Source organism: Myotis davidii, unplaced genomic scaffold, assembly GCF_000327345.1.
Source record: "Myotis davidii unplaced genomic scaffold, ASM32734v1 scaffold571, whole genome shotgun sequence".
NCBI classification, from domain to species: Eukaryota; Metazoa; Chordata; class Mammalia; order Chiroptera; family Vespertilionidae; genus Myotis; species Myotis davidii.
Genome location: NW_006283136.1, coordinates 2,095,844 through 2,107,044, shown reverse-complemented (window position 1 = coordinate 2,107,044; position 11,201 = coordinate 2,095,844). Strand labels below are relative to the sequence as shown.

The 11,201-nt window shown below is 46.8% G+C and overlaps 1 protein-coding gene across 1 annotated transcript in view; it reads right to left on the bottom strand.

Annotated features, from left to right (window-relative positions):
• Positions 1 to 14: 14 nt before the first annotated feature.
• Positions 15 to 11,201, bottom strand: part of ZDHHC19 (zinc finger, DHHC-type containing 19) — a 16,300-nt gene continuing 5,113 nt past the window's right edge. Inside the window, exons 6-8 of the mRNA XM_006753408.2 lie at positions 2,030 to 2,115; positions 1,488 to 1,692; positions 15 to 955 (exon numbers count right to left, since the gene is read on the bottom strand). Of these exons, the coding sequence (XP_006753471.1) occupies positions 851 to 955; positions 1,488 to 1,692; positions 2,030 to 2,115 (396 nt within the window). The 3' untranslated portion in view covers positions 15 to 850. The remainder of the gene's footprint in view (positions 956 to 1,487; positions 1,693 to 2,029; positions 2,116 to 11,201) is intronic.

Genomic DNA, 11,201 nt, shown 5'->3' with positions numbered 1-11,201 from the left:
GGCTCGGTGGCCGGGGGCCCAGGTAATTCTGAGAAGGTGGTCTTTGGAGAAACCCTGGGCGTTGTTAGCTGTGTGGTGGAGAAAATAACGACAATCATACTGCTGCGTTCACTGTGCGCCTACTGTGTGCCACCTGTTTTGCAGGAACCACCTCACTCCTCCAGCCCCACCACCTTTCAGGAAGGTGCCATTATTTCCCAGAGGAGCCGCAGTCTCCTGTGGACTCCCGCATACACCACCCCCTCAAGGGGCCTGCGGGCTCCCAGGGCCTGGGGCCTCCGCAGGAACAGGACCTGACTACCCAGAAGGGGGGACCAAGGTGAGACCCGCTAGCAGGAAGAAGCAGGGCCGGACCATGGTGGAGACCCCCACTCTCCACCTCCAGGGATGAGGATCCGGAGGGCCCACTCCCAGACCGAGGACCAGCCCCACCCACCCAGGTGGCTCCAAGGCCTCGGGTTGGGCCAGGTCCGGCTTGGCGAATTCCCAGGCAGCGGGCGCCCCCTGCAGCCAGACGGCGGTGTGGCAGGGCGGGGCCGGACCTCTCCCGAGGCTGACCTCCCTGACAGTGTGGGGGTTTCCCCTTGGAGGCCGGCGGCCAGGACAGCTACTGTGGCTTTTATGGTTGGCCCCGTTTTAAGAACGAGAGAAATCTGAGTGTCTTGCCCAAGGTCACAGAGCCAACTAGTGTTGGGCCTTCCTCCCTCCCAGGGTCTTTGTCCCAGCCCCTCACACCCAGGACAGACACACGCAGCAGGGCAGTTGTACAGCAGGAAAAGAGTGTTTAATGGGCTTTGGTGGGGGCGGGGGCGGGGGGGAATGGTCTTGGAATTCCCACCAAGGGCGGGGCTCAGGAGGTGAGGTTCGGGGGCAGGGACTCCTGGCATCGGGCATCGCTGGGTGTGAAGGGGCACGCCTCATCTGGGGGCCTCCCGCGGCAGGGGCAGCACTGGGCCTGCGTGGAGCTAAACGAAGTGGGGGTGTGGGGTCTTTTCCCAAGCCCCTGCCCCACAGCTCAGGGCCCACCTGCTGGGGAGCAAGAAACTGTCCAGCCGCCACCACCTCCAGGCAGAGCAAAGGGAGTGGGGCCCATAGTCGGGCTCAAAGAGCTGCCACCATAGAATGTCATGGCACCCCCATTGGACTTCAGAGAAGAAAAATGATTTTAAATAAAGGAAACTGACCCCCTAAGTTATAAACCATCGGGCTCGTTTCAGTCCTCATTACAGGTGAGGGAGCTGAGGCTCAGAAAGGGTAAGTGACCGCCCAAGACTAGCCAGCAGTGAGGGGTGTGGGCTTTGTGTCTCCAGGAACCCCTGGTGTTACTTGGAGGACTGTGGCCCACCTCCAGCACTCCTCCGTCTATACGCCCCTCCCTCGAGCTTTGAGCGCTGTAGCTTCAGAGCCAGCCCAATATGGGGGGGCGGGGCTTCCCCCCAGCACCTGTATAATCCAAAGCCACCCCTCTCCCAGAACACACTACTCACCTCCTGGAGGGCTGCCACCTCCCCACTCCCGGGGGGAGCATTTCCTGGTCTGTGGGGAGCCAGAGGTTGGGGCTGGTGGCCAGACGCAGGTCCAGGGACGACTGAGGGGCTGAGTGCAGAGGGGCAGGTTGGGCAATGCAGGTTCTGCATGAACACCCAGTCCGGCTCCACCACCCGCTGCAGCCAGACAGCTTTGGCCATGTACCTGGGGAGCAATAAGCCAGATGCAAGGGGTAGTGGCCCCCCTGGCCTGGTCCCCATGCCTCCTCAGCTTAGGGGACACACAGCCCAGGGCGTGGCCCTGCAGGGAGCTGGGGCTGGTCTTATCCGGCCTGCATATCCCTCTACTCCATTTCTTAGGACAGGAATGAAAGGGAGTAGGAAGGCTCCAGAAGCTCCCACAACGCCCTGAAGGAAACCTCAGAGAACAGTGAGTGTGAGGGTCTGGGAACTGTGCTAAGAGGCCAGGAGAGATGGCCCAGCTTCCCCCCACCCCACCGGCTCCATGGGCCACTGCTTGGACCTCTGGTTTGCCAACTTACTTGGGTCCCAGCGGTGCACAAATTGCTAAATACCAGTTGCTGGCGCAGCCCTGGTCAAAGGGGTTGTATCCCCACAGGTATCGGCGCTGGAGAGGGGTGTAGATGGAAAGAGGAGCTCAGAGCCAGCAGAACTGGGCAGACCACCCCACTGGCCCTCCCTCCCAGCCCAGCCCAGGGCTGCTGCAAACTCAGAGGGCAGAGAGGCCCAAGAGTGAGCTGAGGTCTCCCCTACCCAATTCTGAGTTGCTCTGTCCAGGCGACCCTGGCACTGCACCCACCTCTCCTGCCTTCTCAGGGATCCTTCCCATCCCCTTGTACCCCATTCGGCAGCACCTTCCCCACCTCTGTCTCCTTTGGCCACACATATTCTCCCACTATGTCCTTCCAGGTAGACCTTCAAATCTTCCGTTGGCTGACAAACTGCTCCAGAGACAGTTCCATATCCACACATCCTGCTCCCCCACTTCTCTACTTTCTTACCTCTCATTTTTTTCTAAACATGTGCCTTCCCTGAATTTCACTGTCTGGACGGGCGGTTGTATGGAGCCCTATCCTATTTCCCTAACCCAGTGGTCGGCAAATTCATTAGTCAACAGAGCCAAATATCAACAGTACAATGATTGAAATTTCTTTTGAGAGCCAATTTTTTAAAACTTAAACTATATAGGTAGGTACATTGTTATTAACTTAATTAGGGTACTCCTAAGGCTTAGGAAGAGCCACACTCAAGGGGCCAAAGCGCCGCATGAGGCTCGCGAGCCGTAGTTTGCCGACCATGGCCCTAACCAAAGTCACACGGCCCTGGGGAACCTGGGCTGAAGGGCCTGAGCACCCAACGCAGGGAAGGGCAAGTCCGCCCCAGGCGCACTCTTGACCAGGTTCTCTCCCTCCCTTGTCCCTCCTCCATCCATGAGCCTTGGGCCTTCCTGAGCCCCATCTGACTCCCCAGCATAAGCCAAGGCTCACTCCGACTTCAAGAGCCTCAGCGACAAAATGTTGGTCATCACCAAAGCTCTGCCCCCCACCAGCTCCCCTACACCCCGTCCCTGTCCTTAAGACTTTGATCTCCAACAGTCTTCTCCACCTGAAGGAACCAGGATTGCCTGCAGGGCAGCTGATGCCTGGGATCGGAAAAGTCAAGATGGCTCCAAAGAGCAACACTAACCACTGAGATACTTGAGTTCTGCCTGCTTAAAGATGCTTAAAGCACTCGAGGGAGATTGGCACTCTATTCACAATTTTAATTAAATGGCTCAAAGAGCTTGATCAAGTTGACAATCAGAATTATAGAGAAATAAATGTTGATGTATTAGATGCATATGAAGTATAGGAAAATGTCTATGATTCAGTGCTTAAAGGCATGATCATCCTATCTAATAAAAGAGAAACATGGTAATTGGCATATGACCGCTACCCTTCCCATTGGCTAATCAGGGCAATATGCAAATTAACTGCCAGCCAAGATGGCAGCCGGCAGCCAGGCAGCTTAAACTGAACATGAGGCTTGCTTGCTTCAGTGACGGAGGACTCCAACGGTCCCTGCCTGCCTTGCCGGCCTCTGAGCCTGCAGTTTGAACATTGTAACAAATATAGAAGCTAAGACCTGATTAATAAAGCAGACCACCTTCCTCTCTCTCCCCACATAGGACCCTCTGAGACGTGAATGGAATGCAGCAGCTCTGAAGTTTCCAAACTGTCCTCTCTCACTGGCTCCAGACCTGGGTCTCCTGCCCCAACCCCATGTTTCAAATGCCCCTACAGTCCACAGGACCACAACCAAGTAGGCGTCTTCTCACCCCATCTCCTGCCCAACCCCCTGCTGCCTGGGCTCTCTCCCCCTCCCCCAGACAGGCATCAGGCTTTTCCCTCCCTCTCTCCTTCTCTTCCAACACATTGCTGATTCCTTTCTTTGTAGGTTCACTCATTTACTCATAAATATGTTGGGGCCTCAACAATGTCTCAGGCGCTGTGCTGGTGGAAGAGCAGGCCCAGGCCAAGACCGCAGGCAGAGTGGCCCCTGGGCCTCAGTGGCTGGGGCGGGGCCACTGCAGGTGTGTCCCGTTTCAGGTGCCGCTGTGTGCAGCCGGGAAGATTTGGTCTGAGGGCTGCCTGCCAGCTTGGCCACCTGGAGGTGCAGCACCAGGTGACACTGAGGAAAGAGCCTGGGCGAAGGACAGCGAAAAATGGCACTAATGCCCTGACCGGTTTGGCTCAGTGGATAGAGCATCGGCCTGCAGACTGAAGGGTCCCAGGTTCGATTCCGGTCAGGGGCATGTACCTGGGTTGCGGGCACATCCCCAGTGGGAGATGTGCAGGAGGCAGCTGATCGATGTTTCTCTCTCATTGATGTTTCTAACTATCCCTCTCCCTTCCTCTCTGTAAAAAATCAATAAAATATATTTTTTTAAAAAAAGAAAGAAAGAAAAATGGCACTAATGAGCACAGGCAGCTCTTTCAGTACATTTCGCTGAGCTGGAGGGGAGAGTACGCAGGTGAAGTGAACGCCTGTGATGTTAAGGGAGGGTTTTGCTTCACTTTTTAAGATGAGAGAGGCATGAACATGTGTACAGGATGAGGGGAAGGAGTGGTAACAATAACAACAGTGCATACAGCACTTACTTGTACCAGCCACAGTTCTGTGACTTATGCATATTAACCCAGGAGGCACCAGGTGGACCAGGTGGCTAAGTAATATACCCAAGATCCCCCTGTTGGTATGTCATAGAGCTGTGGTTTGAGTGTATGTACTCTGGCTCCAGAGCCCTTGCTATCAAGCACTGAGCAAGTTGTGTCACAGGAGGTCGGTAGGATGGAGGTACCTGAAATGGGGCCTGCAGGCAGCGGGAAAAGAGCCCTGCCTGGTGAATCACAGAGTGCAAACTACATTTAGGTTTCTTAGGCTGAAGGTCCTGGATTGGGGGGTATGGGTGGGGACATTCTGAGCAGTGGAGGAAGGGTGAGCCACAGGATGTAGGAAGGGAGAATGCCGCCCCCAAAGAGGCTGAAATGATGGGCTGAAGCTTGAGGGAGAAGACAGGTAGACCTCATGGGGTTAATGGGGAAGGGCTGAGCAGAGGAGTCACAGGTGGCTGGGAACTAAATATGGGTGGAGTGGGATGATTGAGTGGTGGCTGGAAGGATGGGAAGTGGTGGGCAAAGAGGGTTCCTCTGTCTTCTCAGCTGTCTCATAACTCTAGCTCCTCCCTCTTTATAGTGGCACACTACAATCTTCCTAAAACAGTCTTTAGAAGTCATTGTTCTGAAGGAATCCCATGGCAAGAATGTTCACTTTTGCCACTCCTCCTCCACACCGTACTGGAAGCTCAGGACAGTGCGGAAAAAGACATAAAGCCATAATGTTGGAAAGGAAGAAATAAAACTGTCCTCATTTACAGATGTCGTGGTTTTGTATGTAGAATCAACAAAAAAGCTATTAGAACAAATAAGAGTGTCTAGCAAAATTATAAGATCCAAGACTAACATACAAAAATCCACTGTCCTGCACCACATCATGACCATATGGCCATGCACCGCCTAACTACATTTGGTCAATGGCAGACTGCATCTACAGTGGTGGTCCCACTTAGATTATAATGGAGCTGAAAAATTCCCATCACCTAGTGAGGTTATAGCCATTGTAACATCATAGTGCAACACATTACAACTATCTACGCTATTCATGCAGTAACATGCTGTATATCAGGGGTCCTCAAACTTTTAAAACAGGGGACCAGTTCACTGTCCCTCAGACGGTTGGAGGGCCGGACTATAGTTTAAAAAAAAACTATGAACAAATTCCTATGCACACTGCACATATCTTATTTTGAAGTAAAAAAACAAAGCGGGAACAAATATAATATTTGTATTTGCATGTGGCCCGCGGGCCATAGTTTGAGGACCCCTGCTGGATCTTATAATTTTGCTAGACTCTCTTATAGGCTTGAGGCCTAGGAGTGATAAGCTATACCACATATCCCAGGCGTGTAGTGGGCTATATCACCGAGGTTTGTGTAAGTGCACTCTATGATGTTTGCACAACAACAAAATTGCCTATGAGGCATTTCTTGTAGTTGAGTGATGCATGACTGTAATAGTAAACAAAGGAAAATGAAAAAAGTTCTTTCAGTTATAAAAGCAGGTCAGAGGAATGGTGGCATGAGAGATCCCCTTGGCCTTTACCCCTGAAATTTCAACAAGTTAATCAACTATCATTCAACAAAGAATTCCCTACTCAATACAAAGGCATGCCTGGGAGAACTGCACACTGAAACATCTTAAGGTGGGCAACCAGGAAGACATAAATGGAAGACAAGAAGGGAGGATCGTGTAGATAGCCCACTGGTGCAGCCCTGTAGCCAGGAGCTCATGGCATGGCCTGGAGAGGGGAGGAAGCCAGGGGTAGCAGGCACTTCCTTCAGCCAGGAGGACAGAGAGCTTCGGGGGAAGGGCTGTCCCACAGGCAAGAGGAACTAAAGGTGACTGAGCCAGTGGATGTCTGACAGAGAACAGGGTTCTATCATGTGTCTCTCCACTACTGGGCCGGGTGGTGGTGTTTCAGACAAGAAATGGAACCACAAAGCCCTGCCACCCCTTGGACTCCCAAAACTCACCTCCAGTAGCCCAAGGAGCATACTGTCTGTGAACCAAGAGTTATTGCAGTAGAACCACTGTTTCCCTCTGTGATTGATCCCCAGGTGGGGTGCTTGGAGTGGGACCCCACGGAGGTCAGGGGTTGCCATTATAGTGAAGGTAAACCAAACCCCATCCCCAAGCAGTGCAGCTGTATCGTTTTAGGAAAGCCAGGGAGGTCAAGTCTGAGAAATCAGAGGTAAAAAAAAAAAAATCTTTCAATTCAGCACCATCTACTGGAAAATAGTAGAAAGAACTCTTTAGAGGAAGCTGCTATAGAAGCCATTCATATAGACAGATACACATGCCTAGACAAAGGAGAAGAGCAAAGGTGATCAGAAAGAAAATGAAAAATCCCCAGAAACCAAGCTGGTACACATAGAAATATGTGACATAAATAACAGATTTCAAGATTGTAGTTCAATAAATACTCAGCAAGATGCAAGAAAATATAGACAGGCAATTCATTGCACTCAGAAAACAAAACAAGTAGTTTACCAAAGAGGTTGAAACTTTAAAAAAGAACCAATAAGAAATCCTGGAAATGAAGCATGCAATTAGGAAATTGAGAGCAATCCCCATCAAAATCCCAATGTCATTTTTTAAAGAAATAAAATGAGAAATTATCAGATTTGTATGGAACCACACACACACACACACACACACACAATGATAGCCAAAGGAATCCTGAGGATAAAACAAACACAAAAACCAAAGCTGGAGGTATCATGCTGCCTGACTTCAAATTATACTACAGAGCAATGATCATCAAAACATCATGGTACTGGCAGAGAAACAGACACACAGATCAGTGGGACAGAATAGAGAGCCCAGCTATAAAACCACGTGTATATTGACAGATAATTTTTTACAAAGGAGCCAGAAACACACAATGGAGTAAATACAGCTTCTTCCATAAATGGCGCTGGGGACACTGGAAAGCCACATGCAAAAGAATGAAACTGGATTACAGTTTGTCCCCATGTACAAAAATTAATTCAAAATGGATCAAAGACTTAAGTAAGATCCAAAACAATAAGTTACATAGAAGAAAATATAGGTACCAAACTTATGCACCTTGGTCGTAGAGAACATTTTATGCGCTTGACCCCAAAGGCAAGGGAAGTAAAGGCAAAAATAAATGAATGGAACTATATCAAACTAAATAGCTTCTACATGGCAAAAGAAACTGACAACAAAGCAAAGAGGCAGCCAACCAGATGGGAGATGATATTTGCACACAGTGGCTCCGACAAAGGTTTAATTTCTAAAATATATAAAGAACTCAACACCAAACAACCCCATCCAAAAGTGGGCAGAAGCCCTGAAAATACACCTCTCCCAAGAAGACATACCAGCAGCCAAAAGATATATGAAAAGATGCCAACCTTACTTGCAATTAAGAAATGCAAATCAAAACTACAATGAGCTACCACCTCACACCTGTTTTGGAGTGGCCGTTATCAACAAGACAAGCCATAACAAGTATTGGAGAGGTTGTGGAGAAAAAGGAACCCTCATTCACTGCTGGTGGGAATGTAGACTGGTACAACCACTGTGGAAAGCAGTCTGGTGATTCTTCAAAAAATTAAGAATAGAGCTATCATTCGACCCAGCAATCCCTCTCCTGAGTATATACCCAAAAAACTAGAAAACATGTATTCACAAATATATATGCACTCCTATGTTCATTGCAGCATTATTCATGGTGGCCAAGACATGGAAAGAACTAAAGTGTCCTATGATAGAGGACTAGATAAAGAAGATGTACATATACACAGTGGAATACTACTCAGCCATAAGGATGAAATACTGCCACTTACAACAACATGGATGGACTTTGAGAATATTATACTATGTGAAATAAGTCAATCAGAAAAAGCTAAGAACTATATGATTTCACTCATATATGGAATTATAAAACTGAAACTCATGAACATAAACAGCAGTGTGGTGATTGCCAGAGAGAAAGGGGTGGGAGGTGAAAGGGGTCCTAATATATGATGATGGGATATTTGACTTTGGGTGCTGGGCACACAGTACAATACACAGATCTTGTAACATGGAAACCCACACCTGACACCTATATGATCATAGTAGCCAATGTCGCCCAAATAAATTTAATTTAAAAAGGGAAAAAGAAAATTCTGTAAGGTTGTTAGATGCAAAAGTAAAAATTTAATCTCATTTAAGATTAACAATTGCATCTAGCTAATAGAAAGTAAAGCTTTGTAAAAAGCATTATAAAGTAGCTAGAAAAATATTTAACAAAAGATATGCAAGGTTGTTATGTATAAAATTATTGAAAGATGTTGAAGAACACAAGTAAATACAGAAAAAGCATAAACTTGAATAGGAATATCAAGAGAGTAAAGATGTAACTAACCTGATGGAATTGCAATGAAAACATCCACAGTAATGATTGTAGAATTTCACCAGGTAATCTGCTGTTAAGGTGGTATTTTGAGTTCTAGAATGCCACCTTGATTCAATCTTTAATTTCTTGGAAATATATACTTATTTTACAGTAAAAAAAAAGTTATAAAAGCACAAAAACAGGAAACAGAAAAAATCTAGCATAGTATATGCAAGATCTATATATGAAAAACTGCAAAACACTAACGAAAGAAGTCAAAGAAGACGTAAATAAGTGGGGAGGTACACCATGTTCATGAATTCAAAAACTCAATATCAATTTTCCAAACTGACCTGTAGGTTCAACACAATCCAAATGAAAATCTCAGCAAACATTTTTGTAGAAATTGACAAACAGATTCTAAAAATTATGTGGATGCCCAGCTGGTGTGGCTAAGTGGTTGAACATCGACCTATGAACCAGGAGGTCATGGTTAGATTCCCAGTCAGGGCACATGCCGGGTTGCGGGTCATGGCTAGATCCCCAGTGGGGGGCATGCAGGAGGCAGCCAATCAGTGATTCTCTCTCATCATTGATGTTTCTATCTCTTTCTCTCTCCCCCTTCCTCTCTGAAATTAATAATAAAAAAAATAAATATTTAAAAAACTCTCTGAAATCAATAAAAAAAGAGAATTATGTAGAAAATCAAAGGAACCAATAGCCAAAAGAACTTTGAAAAAGAACAAAGTTGAAGAACTCACAATGTGTGATTCCAGAACTTAATATAAAGCTACTAGTCAAAATAGTATGTATGATATTGGCGAAAGAATAGAGATCCTCAAATACACACACACCTATATGCCAGCTGAATTTTGACAAAGGTGCAAAAGCAACTCAATGGAAGCAAGATAGTCTTTTCAACAAATGGTGCTGGAAAAACCCATATGCAAAAAAATAAATCTTGACCCATACCTTGTATCACATACGAAAGTTAACCCAAAATGAATTGTAGGCCTAATTATAAATTCTAAAACTATAAAACGTCTAAAAGAAAACATATTTTTAAAAACTTCGTGATTTGGGGGTTAAGCAAATATTTCTTAATTATAACATCAAAAAGCACAATCCATAAAAAACAACAGATCATGTACTTCCTCAAAATTCAAAATACTATAAAGAAAATAAAAAGAAAACGAGATGACAAGCCACAGACTGGGATAAAATATCTAAATCCAGACTACATAAAGAACTCTTAAAACTCCATAGTTTGAAGACAATCTAATATTTTAATGGACAAAAGATTGTAACAGACTTTTAATCAAACACATTCATATGGCAAATAAGAACATGAGAAGATGCCCAACATCATTAGGCATTATAAAAATACACATTAAAACTACAATGAGATACTTCTACACATTTATTAGACTAGCTAAAATCAAGAAAAAAACCCCACACAAACAAATCCGACAATGCCAAATGTTAGTGAGGATGCAGAACGACTGAGATTCTCATGCACTGCTTTGGGAATGCAGAATGGAACAGCCATTTGGAAGGCAATTGGCAGTGGTGAATGGATAAACAAGCTGTGGCACATCCATCTGATGGAATAATACGCAGCAACAACAAGAGGAAAACTACTGACATGGATAACAACATAGACGACTCTCAAATGCATTATGCTAAGTGAAAAAAAGCCAGGCTCAAAAGGCTTTGTTTCCATTTATATGAGACTCTGGAAAAGGAAAAACTATAAGGATAGAAAACAGGGCAGCTGAAAGCCGGGGCAGAAGTGCAGGTTCCCATCTGGGTCCCCGTCCCAGGCCCGCCAAGGCGGCGACCACGGTAGAAGGAAGAAGGTGTTGGATGCTTTCCATTGCAGCCTTATCTCAGCTCAACATGAACTACTAGAGGCCTGTTGCATGAAGAAATTCATGCAATAGGCCTTCCCTTCCCTTGGCTGCTGGCATCGGTTTACCTCTGGCACCTGAGACCCAAGCCTTTGCTCTGGCCGGGCTCGGGCTGGAGCTAGCCCCAGAGCCGTCAGGCTTCGCTAAGCGGCTTGGAGGCTACGTATGCAAATTAACTGCCATCTTTGTTAATTTGCATACTCTCCTGATTGGCTGGTTAGCACAGTGAAGGTACGGTCAATTTACATGTTTGTTATTATTAGGTAAGGTATGCACA